Genomic DNA, 26,275 nt, shown 5'->3' with positions numbered 1-26,275 from the left:
CACGGTCCGCACATGCACACAGGACTGCAGTTAGCAACATGATTCACCAGACAACAAGCTGGAAACAATATCGTCTGTCTGTCCGTCTGTCGCTGAAGGTGGCGTTTCCACCGGATGGAAAATCACTGAGCAGCAAAAAGCAATAATGCACGGGTTCCTGCTGCACCTGGTGAAGCTCGACAGGTTATGCTGAGGGGACGACACGGTACCCGAGATTTGTATCTTATTTGATTTCTTTTTTTGTTTTTAAATATTTTATTTATTTATTTCTGAGAGACCCAGAGAGAGAGAGGCAGAGACACAGGCAGAGGGAGAAGCAGGCTCCCTGCAGGGAGCCCCACGTGGGACTCCATCCACGGTGTCCAGGATCACGCCCCGGGCCGAAGGCAGGCAGCAAACCGCTGAGCCACCCTGGCCCCCTTATTTGATTTCATTTATATGAAAAAGTCTAGCTCGCTCTCTCAAGTAAGTCAGTCTAGAAAAGGCAAATTTATAGAGACAGAAAGCACAGTGGTGATGCCCAGGACAGTTCGGGGGCCCGGAGTAGATTACACTGCACGTGGGAGCTCACCAGGGCGAGGACCGTGTCCTGCAGCTGAGGTACCCGACGTTGCACAACCCGGTGTGTTACACACACATGCACACGCACTGAGGGGGGCACCTGACGGGATGAGCACTGGGTGTTACACTGTTTGTTGCCAAATTGAATTTAAATCTTAGAAAATGTGATGAAAATAAAAAGAATAAAAAAACCCAAAACATTGAATTGTGTGCTTGGAACGGGTGCATTATACGAAATGTAAAGTTACGTCTCAATGGAGTAGCATTCAAACAAAAAAGGAAAAGGAGGCCACACAGCTTTGGGAAAAACGACCTACTTTCCGTCCTTACCTGATTTACAGGCTCCTGCTGAGCGTGGACCACGGAGAACCCAGGGAAGCGCCTACTGGGAACGAACGCTCAGAAGCCCAGCGAGGGGCGTACAAGGGGCTCCGAAGAGTGTCATGTCTTGGGGCCCAAATCCTGCAGCCTGTGGAGGGGAGGGGGAGGGGGAGGGGGGACGGGAGAGAGGAGGGGAGGGGGAGAAAGGAGGCGGGGAGGAGAGGGGAGAGAAGGGGGAAGGGGAGAGAGGAGGGGGAGGGGGCAGGGAGGAGGGGGAGGAGGGAGGAGGGCAGGGGAAGGAGGGGGAGGGGTGCGGCATCCCCCCTCCCCGGGCGCTGCGCGTCCCTGTCTCCCTGCGGGCTCCGGCATCCCGGGGGGGTGGCGGGGGGGCCCTGGCTGTGGGCGCTGGACCCCGGTGCCGGGGCAGGTCTGGGGCGGCCCTTCCCCCCGCCCCGCGCGGACCGGTCCCAGGCAGGGAGCGGGGCGGGGCGCGGCGAGGGGCCGGGGGTGGGGGGGGGGGGCGGGGTGGCGCGGGGCGCGGGTCCTGCGGGCTCGGCTCCACCCGCCGGGGCTCCGCGCGTCCCCGCCGCGTCCCCCGCACCCGCGCGCCGGGCTGGGGCGCCCTCCCTGGGCGGCGGCGCTGGCGGGGCCGCGGGGCCGCGGGGTCGCGGGGCGGCGGGGGCCGCGCTCCAGGGCGGGGCCGCCCGGCTCGGGTCGGGTCGGGTCCCGGGGCACAGGGCAGGCCAGGCGGCCCCCCCCGCCACCCCCCGACCCGCGGAGACCCGCGCGGCCACGTCCCCGGGGAACAACGGGACTTGCCCTGGAGACGCTGCCCCTGCGGCCCGACCCAGCTCCACGGCCGGTGGGGGGGAGCGGGGGGCAGCGGAGGGGCAGAGCGGGGCGGGGGGGGGGTGCGTGCGGGGGGGCTGCGCAGGGGCTCAGGGGGTCCCCTCCCCGGGGCTGCGGAGATGCCGCCCTCCGCCCCCCGCCGGCCTCGGTTGCAGGCTCAGGGCCGCTGCAGGGGAGGATGCTCCTAGGCGGTAGGCACGACCGCGCTATTTAAAACAAGCCAAAAACCGCTTTTCTGATGATAAGAGCAGTCTCTTAATTAAAAAAAAAAGGGGGGGGGATCCCCGGGGGGCTCAGCGGTTTGGCACCTGCCCTTGGCCCAGGGCGTGACCCCGGGGTCCCGGGATCGGGATCGAGTACCACGTCCCTGCCTGGAGCCTGCTTCTCCCTCTGCCTGGGTCTCTGCCTCTCTCTCTGGGTCTCTCAGGAATAAATAAAATCTTAAAAAAAAATAAAGATTAAAAAATCTAAAAGAAAACATGTACGGTGAAGATAACGTGAACCCACCCATAATCCTATCAGGATTGTTAACTCTGCTTCTTATCAGGGATTTGGAAGCCCATCCATAGGGGATTGTGCTGCTTACTTCGCTCTTGTCCCCACGCGCTGTGCATACTAGCAAGGAGCAAAGGTCACAAGGTGACCGGCTGAGGAAATATTAAGATGTTAAGGGACTATAGTATGATTTTCAGGATGGATTTTCACACGTGAGTAATTTGATCGTTCCCCTCCTGTCAAATTTATTTTCCACTTTTAAATAGCTCTTTGCATGCAAAGGTAGGTGGCTGGCTGCTGTTCCATGTCGCCTGGCTCGGCCAGCAAAGGTCAAGTGTCCCTGTCTGTTGGCACTTGGTCTGCGGCTGGGCCGCTCTGCACAGTGGGCAATGCTTGCTGCGACTTTCACCGGTGACCAGAAGTCCATGGTCTCCCCTCTTGGCCTTTACAGTCCCAGGGGGCCCTGGGAGACAGGCAGGCATGGCATTCTGCCCCCCGTCCCTGGAGAGGGAGAGCCGTGGGACCAGGGCCCAGGCCTCTCAGGGGGGCAGGAGGTGAGCCGTGGGGTCAGACCCAAGCCCATTCCCAGGCATTGCTCCTAAGCTCCCTCCAGCCCTGGACCTTTGAACCTGACTGAGGTAGCAGGTGCTCGGGGTACGAGTGTGCGCATCTCCGCATTAGTCTGGAATACAACTGAACACGAATTACTAACTCATCAAAGATCCTGTTCTTTTCATTGAAATTCATGACAACTTTTAAATTACACAAATGCAACATTTCAACTAAAATCGTCGTGAAAATTCCCTAGAAGTCAAAAGTATTTTGAGCTCATCATGGGCTTAAAAAGGTCTCAAGGTGGTTGATGTATCATTACCCACTCCAGATTATGTGACAGTAATCTAATCTTCGTTTAGCTGTAATAATAATAAAAAAATTCTAACACAAATGTGTATTTGCCAAGGGAGGTTGGTTTATCGTTTGGGCGTCTGTCTGTTGTGCTGTAATGTCGCCTGTCCCGTGGCAGGACGGTCTCACTCAGCCTCAACCACAAGATCGAATCCCAGGGGTTGACACACAAGCAGCATTTTAACCATATTTATTGGGAGGAATGAAAGAAAAGCAGGTACCTTTCACTTCAGCAGATGAACGTTTGAGATGTACTTTTACAGAAAACTATAATCACCTAAAATCACCGAAGAAGCATTATTCCTACTCAAAATGGATGCCTGAACAGATTTATGGGTGGATTAGATCAGATAACTGGCCATGTTCCCCAATGTGGGCAACAGCAATACTGTTTCTACGGCTGGAAAATCAGAGAGGCCGGTGAGGAACTGTTCCTTTTTCTTTCACTTTTTAGAATTTGAGGATTTTGGGGGGGAGGGGTAGATGAGCTAAATTTCTCCTCAGAGGTCACACAGCAAAAAATGGCAGGGAACCAAAAACATCAACTATCAAGGCCATAGTAGATACGAGAACGGGACAGAAGGAAAACGAAGCCTGGATGTGAACTGAAGGTTAAAAGTGGACTTCGGATCCTATGGGCCAAGGTCTAAAAGGGAGGGTGGCTTAAGACAGCTGAGAAGTCCCAAAATTAAATCCTGACTAATGACCTATGAAAGAAAAGGCAGAGAATTTAGGAATATCTGATATGGCTAAAGAAGAAGTTCCTGAATTAAATCAGATTATCAAAGGGAAATGAAGGCATGTAGCCAGGAATACAGGAGCAAAGATGAGAACGGTGGAAGGCAGTTAAAACCCAGAATGAAGTGAGGTGAGCGGAGAGGAGTTTTAGGGTCATGCTCTAAAAAAGAGAATTAGGGCATTCCTGAGCAGGATGGTGTGAGGTAAAAACCACCTGTGGCTCCGCAGCTCCAGGAGCCGAGGACCCTGTGGTGTTCACCTCAGTTCACCTGGCGGCTCGCACAGGGACGGACATCCTCAGGCAGCTACAAAACTTCCTTAAACCCCATTACTAGAAGGAGCAGATTCAACGTGTGCTTGTCTTTTCTGGGGGGAGGGGGAGATGTTCAGAATGGAAAATGTGGAATGAGCACGAGAAACAAATGAAATTACTACACTTGGTGACAGCCTAAAAAAGAACCTGGAGTTAGTCTGAGAAAGTACTTGCTAGTAACGCAGAGGGCCCTAAAGCTGATAGAGAGGTCTTAGGAGGTAGTAAATGCCATTATCAGATTTATTAGTAATGAAATTTCCTTCATTCTTTTTCCTGCATTTATATAACCATCTTGGATTAATCCTATCACTGTCAACTTCCTAAATCTTTGATATAATGACTATTACATATAGTTAAATTGGAAAATAAACGATAAAGACCCTGTTCCATTTGTTCCTAAAAATTATGTAAAATTTCGTTAAACAGTCTTGTTGCTTCAAGCTTTTTTGTACAGGTTTAAAAAATAATTAAAATTACAATGTCTTCCTCTTGTATGCAGCATTCCTCACTCAAGATGCTAATATTACTTTAGGTAAAAATTATCCGTTATCCCAATATTTTTCTGAGCTAAAAAGCAGGCATTTGATTAAAATGGAAAGTGATGTATTTGATCACTTATAGAGTCTATGGAAACGCTGAACTATTGCTTACCTCCTACTCAATCAGGATTTGGAGTGTGATGTGTGTGTAGAAGGAAGTGTGTAACATGACACAGAGTTTGAAAATCAACCGAATGAACATCACACTTTGGATCTTTGTGGAGAAGAAGATATCCAAGAAAAAGTACACTATGGAAGGCAGTGGTGAGGACAAGAAAACTTTTATAATTATGAACTTTATTTTTATTTACTATGCCAACATTTTCAGGAAAGAGACTTTACATCCAGTTTTTATAACTCATTTTACAAGCAAATTCTAATATACAGTATTTACTCTGGTTTTTAAAATCAATGGGGAAAACAATACTGCAGGTATTAAAGACTGTGGCGTTTTTGTTTTTAGTTAGTGATGACTTAGAGACTTTAAATTCTTAGGGTCAGTGTTATTTTGTTATGGTGACGCTCTAATGAGGAGAAAGTGGGTAGCTTTTCCCCAACACAGTTAAAATATATGACGTATCTTTAATTGACAGCATAGTTGTAGATTGGCACCCACCATCATAATCATTTATCCGAGTGTATTCTTTCAAACTGCTGCAGCAGAAAAACTGAAGGGAGGTGTGGAAAGAAAATTAGAAAATAGAATTCAAGCATCAGAATTAAGAAAAAATAGCAAGGCCATCATCCTCAAGGAAAAACATCAGGTATTTGTACTACAGCTATAATTAATTTTCGAATGTGTGCTTAGGCATGCAAACGTAACCACCCAAACTAATTTATAAACACGAAAACTACTATGTGAGGTGAAGAGTGAACTGAAACGATGCTGCAGTCTTAGTGAACTTCGTTGCAGGCTTAGTCGGTGACTCCAAATCACATCGTCCGTGCCCCAGAGACCAGAAAATCATCGTGACAACTCTGCTCAGAAATGAAAAGTGCACTTCTGTGTCTGTAACGATCACCTATGCGACAGGAAGACCCAGAAGTGACAGCTATGGGGGATCGTGTTCTCTTTGATGCATTGAGTAAAATACTTCAGGGAACCATGAAACATTCAAAGAACTTAGTGCTTTAATGAGTAAAGTGACATGCTGAGGATATAATTCTGTGAAAGGCTGTACTTCAAACAGCAACAATTACAGAGAAATTCGTTTCAACAAAGAAAGCCACGCCCAAGAGGAGGCGTTTCGATATTTCAGGCACAACTCCAAGCAATTAAGCTCATTTAAAGTGCAAATCTGATACTTTCTCTCATTATTCAGATTTTTACTTGTTAGAATACTTACTAAAATTCCCTAACATCTATATAAATACAATGAACAGTAGTCTATATGCCTGAAAACATTGCACAAATGAAAATGAGACTCCAAAAGAAAAATGCTAGAGGGTCTCAGTTATTAGAAACATTCTAAATGATACACAACTATTTAATCCTTTGTTTAATGCCTTAAAATCATCTGCACCTGTACTGATGAACTCCTTAGGCCAAGCTTTCTCTAAAGAATTCGACAAACATCCACCCACCAACAGCCAAATGTCTAACTCTACATGCTCTATTACTTTTCTCGTTCACGAATGTGAAACTTAACCAACCCCCACAAAACTTTTTCTTCAGGATTTACAATTCATATACTGCAGCCATCTACATTGCAATCATAAGAACTCAGAAAAAAAAGTGATCCGAGTTCCCGTAGAGGATTTGGCACAGAGTTGACTTATAGAAGCACTAAACAGAGATCAAGCCAAATCTGAGAGTGACCCCTGATTATCCAGGCGAGTTACACATCCTCACCTCATTTCTCACTTAACGTTGGACTATGGAGCAGTTTTTAAAGAAATATTCATGCAGTTTTTAAAAGCAAACTGCAGGCAAAACCTGTTTTGCACAAGCATCCTAGATTTTTTCTCTTAAATATATTAGGCTTCAATAATTATGTTGCTGAGCCAAGGCTGAGGCTCAACAAAAGCACAGAGAAGTTGATAAACTGATGGGTTAATGTTTCTGTAAATTCATCAGGGAGAAAAAAAACCGAGCAGGGAAAAGACTGGAATAAACAAAATTGCAGGAGTCAACATTTTTATGTAACAAAGGTATTTCCCCCCAGACTAGGGGGTTTGCTTAAAAATAAAGTTTTAAACTTTTATTTGTAAATAATGTTTCACAAGAGTCTACACTAACTTCCAAATAAACCAGAAATCAATTCATCAATGTGTACTTTAGGAAAATACAGTGTGATACCCCATTTGCAATATATGACATCAGTTTTCTTTCTCCTCAAGATGCAACACCACATGTACCCACTTACGGCTGCCAGCCATCACTTCTTGCCTCTATGAACAGAGAGCTTTGCTGATATGTCTGAGCACTTTAACAATATCTGGACTATGTGAAAACCTTTCTGAACTTTAGTGCTTCTCCAACAAATGTGCTGTTGAAGGAGACTAGATTTGTGTTGCTCACCTGCTACCAAATCCAAGAATGGTTTTTGTATGCAGTGAATGGCAAATTCACTTGAATGGTCCTCTGGTAGGTAAGGGAAGACTGCACCAAAATGACAGTAAACGGCTCTTTCAAAATTTCCACTAAAGCACTTGCTGTTGTTTTTTCTAAAAGGGGCAATTTCACCAGTGTACATTTTTTAAAGTGAAATTTCAAGAACTTTGAGTGACTAACTTCTTGGTCATAATCCCTTATGATACATTTTTGGTCAGCTGATCACAACAAAGATTAACTTTGTAAAAGGCTATTTGTCAGAAAAGCATTAATTCTAATTAAAGCAGCAACAGGTGAACAGCCTAAAGATGACATGATTTGGGAGAACAGAGGTCAAATTCACTGAACCATCTGACAAGTGGCCCGCAGCATGATTAGGTTAGTGCATATGGTCCCTAAGTGGTTCCCCAGCTACCTTCCTAGAACATTAAGCTAGCTTTTAATACTTTATAACAAAACACAATGTCCCCTCTCCAATTCTATTTTTCATCCCAAAATCTACTTTTCAAGAAACTGCCATTCAAACATACCAACATAAAAGGGAAACCTGGAAAACTCAGAAAAACAAAAAAAGAGTTCCAGCTTCCTCAAGATAGTCTTACTAAGTTTATAATTATTCTCAAAATACTTTAACTGTTTTGCTATAGAAAATAGTTTCAATCCCTGTCCTTAGGGTATTTATATCTCATCAAAGGTTTGTGCAAACATTTCAAGTCCATTATTCCAGTCTCCAGATATTAGCAGAAAGTCAATAAATATAAATATTATAATAAAGACTTAATTTAAAATATATGCTGTGGAACCTTAAAACAGCTATCCTGGATCCATAAGCCTATAGGGTTCAAAACAATTACCAGCAAAACTCTAGCACCAACAATACATGTTACAAAATGAATACATCTTTAGGTACAGGCTTCAAGATGCAACCCAGGCTTTCTGAAACTTAAGGAGTTGCAAAAAGAAATAGAAATTTTGTGTGTGTGTGTGTGTGTGTGTGTGTGTGAGCCTGCAAAACAAGACATTCAAGCAACATATAATTGGTTTTTACATCACATGAAACATTTTTAGCCAGGGGAATTTGGTAAATAAATAAATACTGAAACTAACTGGCTGATCCTAGCAAGGAAAAATAAAACTTACATAGACTTCCCATTAAAAGCCTGATCTTTTATTCATCATAAAGCTTTTGCATAGACCTTTTGAATACACAAATCACTGGCCAGAATTTTACTTACAGTCTACCATCTTCAATTATCACCCTATCTTTAGTTAAAACAGTAACCATATTCACAGGAGACACAGGTGAAAAGGGGTTAGGCTCTGAGAACCACAATTAATACAGGCCTTCAAAAGGCTAAATGAACAAAGCACATTGCTTGCCTGCTACACGGGATATCGGGGACTTCTTGATGTGCAGAGGGATGGATAACATGATTAGAGCCCGCTGTAGGCCGCTGAAATGGGTAAGCAAACTTTTGTGTTTACCTGAGACAAATACGCTCAAATGCTCAAATATATCAACCAGGATATAAAATGGAAGAGCCAAACTATTAGAAGCTTCCACATTTTAATTTTAAGATTTGCAAGCTTTCAATGGAACCTCCGTCATGGTAGCAAACTGCACGTAAAGCTATTACAGAACAGATTGTTTTTTTTTTTTTTAAAAACAAATTGGCAGGTGATGGCTATGTACTTAATGTATCTTTGGTTTAGGAAGACGGGAGTATCGATTAGAGGCCAAACAATCCCCAGAATTCAAATTGCCGTTCAGATTCTGCATGATTTCCTTTCTTCTTATTAGTGGCCGTGGGATGCTTGTCTTGGCCTGGAAGTTTTGAGGCTCTAGTTGGGAGTTGCTTATTTGTTTTTGTCTGAAAGAGCCAGAAGGGGGGCGGAGCTTAGATGCTTTTGGATTCGGATTACTTGCAAGATTTGTCTGACTAGATGTTGGCTGAAGTTTTGATGAACTGCATGGTGTGATTACTGGTGACTTTTTACAAGTGGGAGTCCTACTTGGAGAGGATTCAGAAACTGGAGGAGGTACCAAAGAATTTGAGACGGATGGTTTAAAAAGTGGTAAAGACTTGGGCTGGGATGTGTAGCCCTCCAGTGAAGACGGATTTCTTTCAACTCTCTTAGTCTGGTCTACTGCACTTGACTGGGGAAGCATCTGAAGAGAAGTAGGTACAAATTGCATGTCACTAATTTGATTATTTGCCGAATGATAAGGCTCTTGAGCATTCATGGTCATGTTCAAGTTTGCTTCAGAAGGTGTACTCTCAGCCACATCCTCAGTGAATTGTGGGCTTGAAGAAAAAGGCCGGTCTTCCACATCATAGCTGCTTTCTTGTTGTAAGCCACGTGTAAAGCTTTCATCCAGATGTGCAACACCCTGATGTATGCCCTGGATTGTGGGTTCACTGTGGGCCTCGATATGTTGCGGCTTTATTAGTTTTCCCTGGGCGTGGTCTGTGGGTCTGGGAAGGCTGCTGGAAGGCTGTAGTACTTGAGGCTATTAAAATTAAAAACAACATTAAGCAACAATTCATTTTATATATGCCACCCAGAATTAATATAAGTTCCAATTAAGCTGTTGATACTTATGTTTTAATATAAGAAATATGTAAGGTTTTTTTTTTAATTGAAAAATAAACTGCAATATTCAGGTGAATTCATGACACACATACAAGAGTGATAATGCAAACAAAAAATGATACAAGCAGTAAACACTAAACAAGATTAAAAATAAAACAGGGGAAAAGAAAAATATTAAAATACTTATTTACTGTAGAAAAAAGATTTCCTGCCTTGATTCATTAAGTATTTAAAACTTTATAGGTAAGATAGCTTGAGAGAATGATTTCTATAGCACTTTGATTTAATCTTCATAAACCACAGATAAAAACTGTGACCATTCGGAATATTACCCATTTTGAAGACTTTTTTTTTTTTTTTTTTTTTAAGGAAAGCTGTATAACACTTTAACACACTTGGCTAGAGAAAGTATTAATTTAAAAGTGTCAAGCTGCTATACTTCTATCAAGAGTTAAAATCAACCATCAGATAAACAAGGCTTAGATTGATTATATTCTTGTTGACGTGAAATTCTAATTACTCAAACAAAACAGGTCAATACATTTAGCTAATATTAACCTATCTTTAACATTCTTGTTGAAAAGTTTCAGAATAAAACGTTTTCACAGCTTATTTGTTCAGTCTCACTGCCATATGAGGGGTCAACTAGGGTTCTGGTAAATGGAGAACAGTTAACCTGCCCAAGAGTGAACACCCATCTAAAATTTAAAATGATCAGCCTTTTGAATAAACGACTCAGAGTAAAACAAATTTGAAATTACCTCTAACCTGAACTAAAGCTGAGAAGCTTATAATAGCAAAATTCTTTAGGCCAATGTGCCTCACACACACTTTTCTGGAGCTCACTGTGTGATCATATTCCATACAAATCAGAGCAAACATGTAACTTCTACTATTACTTTTGGGAAGTCAGTAAAGAAAGTTCTCTTTCAATGGCCCAAATAGTTAAAGCATATGGGGCAGAGCCTATTGTTATCAATGTATAAACAAAATACATACACATTCTCTATTAAATAATGTGGACTGAAAATATAAAAAAGTTTGCCGAAGGGCTCTGAAATATAGACTTTGATATTCTTTTTTTGCTATGCTAATCCACAAATAAATATACACCGTATATCTGATTTCTCCAATGAAAGGGGCAAATCTATTTACACTGCATCATTCGTGTTCTGTCACTTTTTCACCTCCTCGACCAGTACTGGAGGATGACTGCGGAGCCAGGAGTCAGGCCAATTAGGGCAGGATAACAGATAACGGAGAGCCAAGTGCAATGACTTGTAAAGGGATGGCTGGCCAGGATGGTTTAAGGCCAGCAGGCTATTTAAAAAAACAGTAAAATCAAGACAATGACTACTCAAAATTCATATAGAGTATTACATTTGACTCTTATTTTAGAGTATTTAAAACAAATAAGCCATCTCAGTTTATTTAAGCTAAATGTCTTATTCAAGCTTCAAGCTTTATGTCCTAAACTTCAAAGGCAGTGCGCATTTTCACAATAAACCACACAGAGATGAATACCTTCAAGAAGGAAGGTACCAAAATCACCAGGTAATTACAATTGGCTGGGAATCCCTAGAAAAAAAATGACAGTGCCAAAGTAACCATACATTTTAGAAAGATTAGTAAAAATATAGAGTAGGACCATATTAAGCAAGCCAAAATCTACCAAAAGGAAAAAAAGCAACCAAAGAAGGGAAAGGTGCAGCATCAAAAGGCTGATTGAAATGGGGATTTGCTTTCCCTTTTTACCTTCAAAAATATCAAAAGATATTCTAATCTTGAGTTAAAAATCTTAAAGCAACTTAAGACCTTTGAAAATATCAGTAACAATTTAAAAATGACTTCATTGTAGCATACCTATTGCTGGTATGAAAAAAAGGTATAGATGTGCTATCAGCTCAAAGCACAAAAAGGTATGATTTCCTAATTAAGTATTAAACTTATGATTAAGACAGCCAAACCTCCAGAAAAGGAGCACTGTGAACTATAGATAAATTATCCATTAGTCCTATTCTCATTATAGTAGTCCCCCTTTATCTGCATGAATATGTTCCCAAACCTACCATGGTAGTAACAACTCTGTATTTACTATGTTTTTCCCTATACGTACATACCTATGATAAAGTTTAATTTATAAATTGGGCACAATAAGAGATTAACAATAATCGCTAATAATAAAAGAGAACAATTACAACAATTACTATAGTAAAAGTTATGTGAATGTGGTCTCTCTCACCCTTCTTCTTGTGATGTGAGATGATAAAAGACCTACATAATGAGATGAACGGAGGTGAGTGATGTAGGAGTTGTGAATGATGTAAGAGTTGTGGCATAGCATTAGGCTACTATTGATCTGACAATATGTCAGAAGGACAATCATCTGCTTCCACATGGCAGTCAACAGCAGGTAACTGACGGGGCACCTGGGTGGCTCAGTGGTTGAGCGTCTGCCTTTGGCTCAGGGCATGATCCTGGGTCCCGGAATCGAGTCCCACATTGGGCTCCCCACGGGGAGCCTGCTTCTCTCTCTGCCTGTGTCTCTGACTCTCTCTCTGTGGCTCTCATGAATGAATAAATAAAATCTTAAAAAAAAAACCTCCAAAATAACCAGCAGTTAACTGAAACCAAATAAAGCAAAGCTTTGGATGGGGGTGGGGGCAGAGAGGACTAGTGTACTTTTATTACTCAACTGACTACTGCTTATCAGAAAACTAAATAGAAGTATAGCAGGAAGATATACTGCATGTACTAAATGCAATAAAGCTGCATATCAAATATTAAAGAATTTAAAAATAATAAGGTTTTTTAAAATAATAAAAATGAGTCATCTGAGGAGTTATATTGAACAATTATATAAAAGACGCCTATTACTTAATTACAGTGAATAAATTAGTAGTTTCTAAATGCTTTATAAATAATGCAGATTTTGTATTTTTATTAAAAGTTAATTTTAGCAGTGTGATCTAATTTCCCTATCCCCAAATAAATGTCCTGTTTTATTATTTATTTGAAAATTAGTTTGGAAATCAATTCCACTACCATAAGAAAAAAGTCTCTTAAAGAAGATAGAGAAATGGGGATCCCTGGGCGGCTCAGTGGTTTAGCGCCACCTTCAGGCCAGGGCGTGACCCTGGAGACCGGGGATCCAGTCCCGCGTTGGGCTCCTTGCGTGGAGCTTGCTTCTCCCTCTGCCTGTGTCTCTGCCTCTCTCTCTCTGTGTCTCTCATGAATAAATAAATAAAATCTTAAAAAAAAGAGAAGAAGATGGAGAAATGAGTATAGTGAGGACCAAGGCAATTTCTCCTCAAGGTGGATGACTGCATAGAACTGGTTACCCACTAAGGACTGAACTGTCATTAGCTACCTGCTGGTGAGTTAAATGACAAACTGCCTCTTAACCTCTACCAAACAAAGCAAAGATGCATTTCTGAGACCTTGTTGCTTGCAGCACAATTTTCCCTAATTTCTGAACATTCAACTATATTAACACAAAGGCAAGATATTAACAATTCTTCCTGCCCACATTCATTACTGCTTCTATGCCCTCAGACACCTTTAGATCGAATTCTGAATAAATAAAAAATGATCCCATATTCTCATGGATAAAACCAACGGGAATGAATATCAAAGACTATTTATTAATTTTTTTTGTAAATGTCTACAATACATCATGCATTGTACTAGGTATAGAAAAATACAGAGGTGAATACAATGCAGTTCTTATGGTTGAGAAGACCTAGTGAGGGAGATACGTAAACAAATGATGAGACCATGTCTCAAGCATAACAACATATGAGAACAAAAGAAAAAATATGCTTGATTGTATGGGTCATAGAAGGCATCCAAGAATCACCAACATCTGAACTGAGTTTTAAGATGAGTTAAGAGTTTGCCAAGTAGACAAGAAGGGAAAAACATTCAGTGCTGAGCACCAGCACATGCTAAACACAGAGGCAAAAAAAGAATATGGTATGTTCTAGTAACTTCAAATTGTTAGACTGAATTGGGAGATCCCAGTGCTGGCGGGAAAGCATAGGCAAGGGACAGCGCATAAAGAAACTCCTGTCAGGCTAAGTGGTTCTGACTAACACTGATAAATTTAAACAGAGGAATTGTAAGATCCAATATATATATATTTAGGATGTTATTTTGGTGGAATTAGTGAGCAATGTACAGGAGGGTTGATTGTAAGCAGAACAGCCAGGCAGTATGCTATTACTAATAGCCTAGATGAAAAATTATAAGGGCCTAAAATTAATATACTGAAAGCAAAACTGAAAAGGGTAAAAGAGATTTTTTTTTTTTTTTTTTTTTTTTTAAAGTGGTCAAGTAAGCAGCTACTTGGAAGGAATTCAAGATGAGCTACAGATTTCTTGCTTTGGAGATGCATGATGAAGTACTAATCTGTATCCAAAAAAGTTGTCCACCAGCCCATTCATTTCCTGGGCTCAGCAGCCCAGAAGACTCAGGACAAAAGGAATCCCACCTACTGGGGAGTGGGGCAGACTTCAGGAAACAGCCTGTAGTCACAAATACGTAGAGCTTTAGTCCTCCACCTTTGCAGAGCTAAGCGCTTCTAACTAGACTCAGCAACTTCATGTCTTACTTTAGTTAGATACATCACCTCAGCACACCATTCTGAGGATTCTCAGAGGCAACGGTTACAGGTATGAAGGTCAAGAGTGCCACAGGTACTACTGGGTAACTGTGCAAGGGATTGGTAGGCTCTTCATTGATAATCTTAAATGTCTATTTTGGGCTGCTTACAAAAATAACCAGAGATACGAGATCCTTATAGGTATGTACCAAGCTTTATTTGTTCTTATAGTTGGTGTTCCTAGTATTTGGCACATAGCAGGGATTAAATATATACTTTTTAGATAAATTAATAAATAAATGAATATTAGTAACTGGTATATTCCAGAACTGCTTCTTTGGTAATAAATAATCAAAATAATACTTTCCCTATTAGGTCAGGGATGCAGCGCTAATAACCAATAAAAACAAGTTAAAAAAAAAAACACTGATGAAAAATCTTATAACAGAAAAAAAAATGTTCTTTCTAAACAAGTTTGGGGTTAGCATAATGATTAATGTTTAGAAGGGCAGCAGGAAGAATTATAAATTAACCAGGACACAGCACCTCCCATGATACTAGCTAAGCTACAACTATTTTTTACCTACAGACGGACATTTCTGGATGAAATAAGTTGGGAAAACTCTGAACAAGCATTCAACAATTTTCCATTTCTAATGTTAATAACTAAATATAATTATACACGTAAAACACTTAGCATAGGACTTCCTAGCATATCAAAAGTGCTCAATAAATGTCACCTATGATTATTAAAAGGTGTGAGAATGATGAATTCAAGCCACTGTCCTTTTGTAACAGGGTTTTGAAATAGAAAAGGCAAGTTTTATAGCAGAATAAAAACTAGTTGCTATACAGTAAGAGCTTTCTAGGCTTCAAATAAGTATTTCAGTAATGTCAGTTATATCTAAGTGTTTTAAACCCATTGCAGGCATATCTGATATGATACAGAAGTCAAGATTCCTTAAGTGCCTTCCTGAAGATAAAAGAGAGCTAGGACATGCAAAGCACTTTAAAGTATAGAAAGAATTTATATACAGTTATATGGCAGAGCTAGTACAACACAATATTGAATCACTTAGCTTTTGAAATCAGACTGACCTGGGTTTGAGTTTTGACTCCATCACTTACTACTGGTGAGATATTGGCAAATTGTCTTACTACTCTGAGATGGAATTTCGTAATTTATAAAATGAGGATAGTAACAGTATTTACACCTTACCAAATTGTTGTAAATAATAAATGATAACATGCCTACCAAAGTGCTTTATATAGTACCTGACACATTACAAATACTTGAGAAATGCTATATTCTGGGCTCTGACAGAACAGTTTCCCTTCTTCCAAGGGTAAATAGTCAAACACTAAGTTTGTATGTAAGTTTGCATGTGTGATCTCTGATTATCACAAGAGACTCAGTAGAAAGTACTGTCTTATTTTTGCAGATGAGTAAACTTAGTTAAAAGAAATTAAGCAACATATTGAAATTCACATGCTTTAGCAAATAGTAAAGCCACAATTTGAACGGAACAGAGAACTTAAAATGCGGCACTAAAACTATTATTCTGTTATTTGGGTAATTCCAAGGAATTCACAGATGTTCAGAATATGCAAGTATAGCACGGTGATTATTTAAAAAACTTAAAAGGCAGGACACCTGTGTGGCTCAGCGGTTGAGCATCTGCCTTTGGCTCAGGGCCTGATTCCAGGGTCCCGGGATCAAGTCCCACATCGGACTCCCCGCGGGGAGCCTGCTTCTCCCTCTGCCTGTGTCTCGGCCTCTCTCTCTCTCTGTGGCTCTCATGAATAAATAAATAAAATCTTAAAAAAATAAATAAAAAATAGAAACAGAATAGGAAAATTCAATACCAACATTCAGGGACTAACTTTCCTGCTTTCCTGGATAATGTCCTATTTCTTCCTCAGATGATCTATCCTACATAGATTAAGTCTTAGACACCAAACTCAAGTCACAATATGCAACAATATTTTGAGGGAAAAAAAATGGTTCCAAGTGCCCTACTGGAGGAATACACTGAACACAAGAAAAGGCAAATTAGCATTCATCACTGAGAAAAACTTCACCTTTATTGTTGTCCTACCATTTGAAAGATTTCTAGTATTAGCATAAGAAAAAATACTCATAGCAGTTTCTGTAAACATTTTCTTCTAGAGTTACCAAAGATAAGATGGCAGCTAGGAACAACAAGTCCTGACTGAGAAAAATATGTCTACGTGTGTAAGGTAGAAAGCAGGAAATGTTCTAATGCATAATAATGCTACTGCATAGCAGACACAGGAATTACCTCAAATTATTTTCTTGGTACGTATAAGTTTATTACTATTATTATTATCATTAAATACATTTTAAAAGCTATAAGATGGAAATGGAGCCATCTGTAACATGCCTGTATTTTCATGCAGGCTCTGACATGCATCATGCAAATTGGAAAAAAAACAAAAACAAAAGGTGACTATGAGGAAGGTGGTAGGAAAAAATCTGAAATTGTACTGTACCACGCTTTGTCAGAGAAGTAATGGACTAACTTCTCAACTCCTTGCCAATGGCATAATGGGAGAGCAGAGACAAGAAAAAGACAGGACAATGGTTGTCAGAGACCACACACAACACCAAGGAATTGCCATGACTGGGTATAGCAGCCAACAGTATTTGCTTAGCTTTTGTTGTGTTTTTCCAGGCAGTATTATTTTATTTAATATATTTATGTAAAATTAAAACATTTTTAATAAATTTATACTCTCTCGCTAAAGAGGTTTGCAAGTTAATATAAATATTCATAATCACAGAACAAAATATATAAAACTTCTCACACTTAAAAGGAATCATTTGAAGAATCTTACCAAATAAAGTATTGAAAGGATTTTGACACAATATTTATACTCCAAAGATCTAAAAAGGTTTAGCACATGTAATCCCTTACAAATCAAGTAGAAATTTCTTTAATAATTTCAGAAAGCCTTGCACATTATAAGCTAAATATAATTCAACATTAGTTTACGTTTATTATTAACTGCTGCATTAAAGACCAATTAAAGTATAATCTGATCTTCACGTAAGTCTGTCTTAAATATGATGTTCTAACTTATCCTCACATCACTACAAAGATGGAAGACATGACTGGATCCCTAATATAACAAGATTCAAGGAATTCTGCTGTATAATTCACATTAACCCATCACAACTTCCAAAGTTTTCTGGGAATCAGGAATGCTCTTATTCCTCTAGACCTCAGAACGGTGCCTCTAGATCTCAGAGAATTTAGAGAAGATAACTGATTGATAAATAGAAATTACATATAAACAAATTCTGAGATAAGGAGTTCAATGGTTTTTTAAATTTGATCAGTTAACTTGTTTAAAAACTATCACACTGATTAACATTCACTTAAGTAATAAGCATTTATTACCCAAGCACAATCAGTGTGAGGTGCTTAATTTTCATGGGTCTTATCTCTAAGACATAGAACCCATTAGCATTTAACCTCTGGGATTCAGAGTAGTTCAGAAAACAAAACTAAACATAATAGTACCATTCCATTGCTGTGATCAATATCACATGATATAGTTCTCCAGAGTAAGATACTGCAGGCATATGGTACAACGAATACAGCTAACAAAACAATTCCACAATCTACAGAGCAGGTTGTTGTAAAAGGCTTATACAAAAAACAGCAACTGCTGTGTTTCTCATCATTGCAAAGTGCCCAGAGAAACTAGTTTATGGGACAGCCTCCTGGACCATGAGTTTGATGCACATTTCTAGTCAATCAACCAATGACTAAACTAAACAGCACTTGGAATTAGCTGCAAAAATGGACAGTGTCATATTCTATATTATTTGTTCAATTTTTACTGAGTTATCCCAGTTTCCATTTCACTGAAAATATTTTATTTTTATGAAAAGTCACTCCCAGAGCTAATTTCTCATTGAAGCACTGAAGCTAATGCTACCCTTACATATAAAATTGATTATAGTCACATGGTAGAGCCAATCAGAGTGAGCCACATTAACATATGCCTTATGAACACGTTTGGCAGTTCAATAATACACATCAAGTGTTTCTAGAAAGTGCACAAACCCTTTAATTAAGCAACCTCCTTCCAGGAATCTACGTAAGAGAGATGATGCTACTGATCTATACACAAGTATAAATGGGATTGCAAGAGTATCTCTATTTAGTGGGGAAAAATGGAAACAACATCAATGCCCAACAATAGGAAAAGATTAATTATAGTACAGTCACATAATAATGTATTAACATGTACCCATTAAAATGATACTTTCAATATTTACTAAACCAAAATGTTCATATAATGATACTATGTGAAAAAAAACAAAAGTTTAAGAAGAAAATATGAGAGTATTATATGTTCTAAGAGAAAGTATTATTCATTCAACTTTTATCTTAATTTTAAATACACTTGTGTGCTGGGGTTGTAAGTACATAGTTTAGTTTAGTAAACATGTATTGGGTTGTAATATAAAATGAATTCTTAAGTGTCATTTGTCAAAAAGGTTTGTGAAACACTCTCTGAGGGTTATAAAAAGAGGAGGAGGATATAAGAAAATGTAATCATCATTCTTAATGTAATTCTGGGTGGAATGCAGTTAGTTACCATAACATAAATTTAGAAGTCAGGCAATACTAACACTACATCAAGAAACTGCTGAGCTATTAATGTAGATGCACTTACATTATTTTTATTGTTTAAAAACAATTTTTGTCTCATCTAAGTGATTGTACATAAAAGGTAACGGTTGATAAGATTTCTGAATTCTTTCAAGGTGTTAAAGAGCACATTTAATAGTCTTTTTAGGCATGACAAGAAGTAGGTATTACTTAAAATATACTTTTGGAGAAGTCAAGTATTCCTAAAAGCATATGATCTGGCAAGAAGTGCTACTTGAGATTATGATTAGGGCTTTTTACCTGCCAAAAGCCATTATTTTTATTCAATTTTCCTACTCTGAGGTAGGTTATTTATCTTTCCTAATTTTACACAGCTGGAAATCAAAAAGACTAAACCAATGTTAGTTAAGTCAATTCGGACAAAAGCTGAAGTCAGGACAAGAAAAAGACCCCTTCTATGTTTAAAAGTAGATATTTTCTACTAACCCAGAGAAAAAATTAATTTGAAATTAGAAGACAAGCATCAAGTTAAGAGTGTGATATACTCAAGAAAAGAAATGGAAGTCAAAATTTCCTGAGAAAGATAAAAATATAAGAAGACCAGGATTTTCTTTTTTCTCCATTTTTCTAGAGTTATTCTTAAATTCAGCAAGAACATTCTTGGCCAGTGCAGCTTTCCTGAGTGACCAGAGCTAAACATTCCCTGTAAATATTAATTATTTCACTTTCTACATATCCAGAACAGGCTATCTCATTATGCTGGAAGATCTACTACTCTTATAATTAAAAACATAAACAAAACCAGATTGCCCTTATTAAAGCCTGCCTGACTTTTGCATTTAGAAGAAAAGGCAGTTCACTTATGTTGATGTTAAGAGGGCCTCAGAAAGAACTTATTAATGAAACAGATTATAATAAAGGAGAACTTTCTCCACTATCTACCATCACTTACAGAATTAACCCATCCAAAAATCAGCCCTTTGAATCACATACTAACTAAATATGGAGACAAATATTATTTCACTAAGTTTAGTGTAGGAAGGGGAGATCTATTCCAAAACCCTCTGAAAAACCATTGGACTCTATACCCTTCTTTTCTCTATTTTATAAAAATTCAAAATATTCTTTAAAAATTAAAATTCTGTATTTATATAATTTATATATAATTCTATATTTTACATTCTATAAAAATTCTACATTTTAGAGAAATTTAAAATATTTTTTAAAATTACAATAATAATAATGTTATTAGTAAACTGCTTTAGCTGTTCTCAGGATAAATCCAAAATAGTGTAGTGTTTAGAACATATTTTTCCTTTAGGAATCTTCCCAAGCTCAGTAAGAAATATCAGAAAGCCATGAACACTATGGAAAATTATCACTTTCCATAAAGGAGGTCTACAAGTCTCGATGATCAAGTTCCAGGGACAGTTCTCTTACCTAAGCCGTTAGCACTTACTCAAGACTACGCTGTGAATTATCTTCTGATAGGTGGCTAACACATCCAAATTCTAGAGAACCAAAACTTTCTCCTTACTAATTTGAAGATGAGGAGAAAGGAGGTTTGATTTACAAAAGTCAGAAAGACAGATCTTGATAGGGTTGCAAGACAGTGCTTCTTCATAGTTGGGAAATGAAAAAGGCAACTCTAACCCAAGAGGCAAGAAGGAAGAAACATTTGAAAATGGAGGGCCAATGACTAAACAAAAGGACCAGAAAATTCTAAAGCTATACAAATAAGAAACTAGTGAAATGAGTGACGTATTTTTAAAATAAACATAAATCTTTGTTTGCAATACAGAATAATCAACCTTAAACTTCAATTCCACATTATAGCTAACTGAAGGTAAGAAGAATGAGGTAGAAGAATGGCAGAGAAAGAGGACAGGAACTAAAAAGGGGTTAGAGCAAATTCAAGGCAAGGATGTTAATCTGAGGTAAATCTGTCAAACAATGCAATTTACTAGCTATAAGCCTAAAAATATATTATCGTGTTATAGCTGCCTTTGAAAGATTAGTTCACTAGCGAGTTAAAGTGATTTCTTACGTGCTAGGAATACTTACAGAGAGGAGGAAGGAAAGGGAAGTACTTGAAGACAAGAGAAGTAAAAGGGAAGCCTACAAAAGTGGTAGGAGATGGAAAAGGAGGAAGAGAAGGAATCCCTCTTCTCACTGCTTCCACTCAACAAATTAACTTGCTACTAAATAATTTGATATAAAAGCCTGTACAAACTTTCTATTCTGTTTTTCTTTAAAACAAAAAGCACAAAAAAGAAGCAAAGGCAAAAAAGCCAAAAAATAAACCTCAAACCTTGTCTCAAATTCACACTGATACCTTGTAATTTTGCCTAATTCAATGAATGAATTTTTATTTAAATAAATCACATTCTTAATTTTAAACTGCTTAAAATTTCTCCCTTTGGGACCTTTGATACTTCACATGGATAAAGATAATTTATGAAAAACTGATCTGAATCAAAAATCAGGTAAATCCATGGAGGAGGCATAAAAGTGACTGACTGACAATATTAATACCTCTTTTTTATTAATATTAGCTTTTTTTGGGTGACTTTTCAAAAAAGATAAAATATAACCAACTTACCAGGTGTACTTAAGTACATAATATAAATAATAAAACACTGTTCTGGAAAGCAGATTCAATGTAAACAAAGTTTTGTTTTTTTTTTTTTTAAGTCAAACCATTACTAAATCATTAGAAATGTTAGTAAACCATGCATTTTCAGAAGCCATTTTCTTCTGGACTGTACAGCAGCTGATGAATTACAAAAACATATTAGTCGTTAAAAAAAGTCCTTTAAATGATTAAAGACTTCTTTTAGATGACAGTGAAACGCAATCACAGCTTTTTGATTAGGTAATATTTAAAGAAATGTGCAATGGTCTAGTAAGCCTGCTCCCTCAAACAGTATGCATCTGTTCATATCACTGTATACAGTATGTATATTTTTGATGTAGATAAAAAAATTGTTATTCATATATCTCAAGGTCACAAAAAAAGAAAATACATTTAAGGCAGATGCATGTCAATAGGTCTAGGGCCACTGGCAATAGGTTTAAACAGCATTAGAATGAAATTAACTTCAGGTAGTTCTCCTAAGGCTCTAAGTAGAAGTCTATTCACATGCAGTCAAAGGAAGGGTTAATTAATAGGAGAGAGCCCAGGAAGTGCTGGTTTAGCACATGCCTGCAGGTCACTCTGGACGGGAGGCGGGGTGCTGGGGAAGGGACAGGTCATGCAGAGGGGAAATACCATGAACGGGAAGCCAGAGCAGGAGAGGAGTGAGAGACACAGACTCACTCTGTCTGCGGTGCGGCGGAACAGTCCGTGGGATCCCCTGGAAGGAGCCCTGCCAAGAAGAGAAGGAGGGAGCACAATACCCACCCTGTGCAGAGAGAGACGGGGTAGGGAGGTATAATAAAAAAGGGAACCGAAAAATAGAGAAACCAAAGTCATACTTTAAAAAAAATAACAACAATAGTGTTAATAAGAAGACAGATTTCATTCTTTTTTAAACACAGATCGTTCAAATGATTAAAAATACAACATAATCCAAACCTAGGTATTTTTTCAAATATTGTAAGAAAAAATTATTTTCCCGTAGTATTTATAGTAATACATAAGAAATAAAATATTCTTTCTGGCATAGGTTACATTTATCATCATATAGTTCTTTTTTAAACAGCAGATCCCAGTCTTTTAATGTAAAAGCATTTAAAAGGGGAGATAGAGTTTTAATCGTCAAACACAGAAATTGCATCAATTATAAATCAGGCAACAAAAAACTATCATACAAAAAATTTTCATTTCTTTTTAAATCATAGGTTTCCAGAAGATTAGCAGGTGAAATAAAGAACATTGGCTGAAGATAGCAGAACCAACACAGCATTAAAAAGACTTAGGATGTTTTGAGAGTAAGTATTGTCAAGAATGTGACATACAGGCCACAGGTTAAACATGCATGCTTTTTAGTATGAGTAACTTATGGCTTCTTAGATTTACTTAATAACATGATCAGAATTGGAATATGTCTGCAATAGCATTTACTTCAATTTCCTCACTTTCCAGATAAAACTGGGTTATCAAGAAAAAAATGTGTTCAATGTCTCATAAATAGAACCAGATTGGGTCTCAGGTCGGTTCCTAGCTCCCTCACCAACTAAAATATAACCACAAATAAAACTACTAAAACACTAACAAAACTGTCAAGGAAAATAAGCTGTAAATCATCATCATATCCAGTTCAATTTGCAAAAGAAGGTAAGCATAATTTTTCAGATGAATTAATCTGACATAGAAATAATTCATTAGAAAATTACTAATATAGTTTTTATTGGTGTTTACAGATTTAATAAACACTGGTTCAAATAAAATTTTTTTCCACTTCTGTATCAATATTTCTTGGCTCAGTTCAGTATAATCAGATACTTATTTAAATATAAGAGTAATCGTAGCTATACTGGCTCACTATAAAAAACAAAATGATCCACTTTCTCTGTTAATGAAGGGGGAAAATAGCTCCAAGAAATCATGTAGAATTAATTATTTTTAGAATATCCTAGTATATCATAATCCGATCTTCTGAAATTATTGTCTTTTCTCCAGTAATTTAGCCACAGATATTTGTGAAAAGAGCTTAGAAAATATTTAATAGGGTGATAATCCCAAGTGTTCTCCAAAGATAAGCATGATACAATTCTATTTTACTGTTTCAGAAATGTTTTAGTTCAAAAGTTTTACACAAAACAAGTCTTCAACCAAGAAGGGACATGCACTTTTGCTATGAGTTTCACCAGGGCCAAGCTTCTACCCACTGAACTGGGTAAACACACTTTCAGATGAGTATTTTGTAGATGAGCTAAACTAGCAGTCAGAGATTCCTTTTCCAAGAAATAAATTCTCTCTGAAGGTTTGTGAAAATAGTACTAACTGGGAGTCGGGGAACTGTTTTTCTTTGGATCTTCCCTAAGTCCTGAAACCTTGAAAAAGTCACTAATCTTCTGTGAGCTCAGATTCCTCATTTGTAAGATGCAGGATTGGAATGTGCTACAGAATGAATTGTTTGTGTTTCCCCAAAATTTCATATGTTGAGACCTATTCCCCCAGTGTGATGGTATTTGGAGGTAGGGACTTTGGGAGGTGAGCAAGTAGGTCATCAGGGTGGAACCTCGTGAATGGGATTAGTACCCTTATAAAAGAAACCCCAGAAAGCTCTCTTGCCCCCTCCACCAAAGGAACACAAGGAGATGGTTGTCTATGCAGGCCCTTGCCAGACATTGAATCTGCTGGTGTCTCTACTCTTGGACTTCCCAACCTCCAAAACTGTGGGAAAAAGACTTCTATTGCTTATAAGCCATACAGTCTATGGTGTTCTGTTACAGTTGCCCAAAGAGACTAAGACAAAATGGTTCATTTCTAAGAAGATTCTTTCAGTTCTTAGAAAGTTCATAGAATCATTATTCCCACTCCAAGCATGGTTATCCTTTGATTTTATAACTATTTATATGGCATTTAAAACAATCAACTTTGTATTAAATGTTCTTGAATTAGTTCTTTGAAATAACTTAAGTCAAAGTATCTGCCACAATACCTAGAACCTGGCAGGAGTTTTAAAGGATGTTCAATGTCCTACTTTTGTTTGCCTAATAGTCCCTAACATACAGCAGACTCTAAATAATTGTTTATGGATTTAAACTGAATTAAATAAAGCTATTAAAACATAAATGAAATTATTGTATTTAACTAGAGATGAAGCTATAACATCAAGGGCTGGATACACATTGCAAGCACCTAAGAATTTTAGAAACAAAACAATGATACCCATCTTTACTCACCCAAGACCAATAAATCATGATCTCTGGGATGGGCTTGAGTATGAGAGGGAAAGAGAGACAATCTTGTGAAAGAAATACGTAAATAGCTATGCCTGCTCCTGCCAAGGGGCACCTGTTTATTGAATTGGTTGAAGAGCTGTCATTTCAGTTTATGCCTAGAAAGGCAAAGAATATTACTCATTTTACTTTAGCCTCCCTTTCACTTTTCCACCCCCATCTACCTAATTCCTACCAAACCTTCCAAGCCCAAGCCCATTTCAAACCCATTCCCTAAAAGCTTCTCTGGATCCTACCTAAATTCATTATGATCAATCTTGTTTATAAATATCTACATCATTTAATGGGCACTTGTCTTAGGGAATTTTTCTTCTGCTTTTCATTGTGTTGATTTGAGTATTTCTCTCTTCTATGAAATATAACCATCCTGAGAATAGCTTTCTCACTTTTCTGAGTGTCAACTACAGCTACAGCTTCATTATGTGACTTTCAGAGAGTAGAAATATACTTTGATTAAAATTTAATAGGAGCAGTACTTCCAGTTCTGGAAAGTTCCATCAAAAGATGAAATAGGTAACACTTCCCTCTTTTCTTTCTGCAAAGTACAGGCAAAAACTCTGGACATTTTACATGAAATGAACATGAAACTCTGAAAGGTGGAGCTAAGAAGATAGACCAGCTAGGAATCTTGAAATCTGAGGATAAACATAGTAGAGAATGCCTGGGTTATCTTTTTGCTTAATGTATCCTAGACTAGGTGATGGAGAAGCCAGCACACAGAAATGCCAGTGAGTGAAGACAAAAACAAAAATAGAAACAGTGTCAAGAGAATCCTGAACCATGTCAAAGAATCAGGTAAGAGGCAGCCTCGCAGTTCATATAACCTCTACACAATGACCTGCTAAATGTCACAGGAGAAACTGTAGCCCCAGCTCTAATCCCAACAGAAAAGACCAATGAGTGAGCCATGGCTCTAATATTGTCGTATGTCATTCTTGATGTGTGTATAGGAAATATTTAAGACACTTATATTACAAATGGGGGAGAGAAAGGGACTTAAAGGGTAGTAAGGTTCTCTACTTAGTAGACTACATAAGTTATGTAGGTATAATACCTAAACAACTATAACAGTTCCATACAAACTGATACACTCAAAACACTTATGTATAAACCAAAATGGAACTCTAAGAGATACACGTAACACACAGAAAGGCAAGAAAAAAAAAAAAAGCAGCAAAGAAGTGAGGAAGAAAACAGAAGAGAGGAAATAAAACAAAAAATAAAATGGCAGGCTTAACATAC

At 38.4% G+C, this 26,275-nt stretch overlaps 1 protein-coding gene across 11 annotated transcripts in view; it reads right to left on the bottom strand.

Moving 5' to 3' along the window:
* Nucleotides 1-4,987: 4,987 nt before the first annotated feature.
* Nucleotides 4,988-26,275, bottom strand: part of CCSER2 (coiled-coil serine rich protein 2) — a 189,695-nt gene continuing 168,407 nt past the window's right edge. For 4 of the 11 annotated variants that reach the window (XM_035715487.2, XM_025435086.3, XM_035715493.2 and 1 more), the window contains one exon: nt 4,988-9,788. In XM_035715487.2, the coding sequence (XP_035571380.1) occupies nt 8,970-9,788 (819 nt within the window). In that variant the 3' untranslated portion in view covers nt 4,988-8,969. Of the gene's footprint in view, nt 9,789-16,988; nt 17,029-22,394; nt 22,528-26,275 lie in introns of all 11 variants that reach the window. The other 7 variants (XM_025435088.3, XM_025435092.3, XM_025435090.3 and 4 more) reach the window with 7 other exon arrangements.

This window comes from Canis lupus, chromosome 4 (genome assembly GCF_003254725.2).
Source record: "Canis lupus dingo isolate Sandy chromosome 4, ASM325472v2, whole genome shotgun sequence".
In the NCBI taxonomy this organism is placed as follows: domain Eukaryota; kingdom Metazoa; phylum Chordata; class Mammalia; order Carnivora; family Canidae; genus Canis; species Canis lupus.
This window is presented reverse-complemented; position numbering and strand designations above follow the sequence as displayed.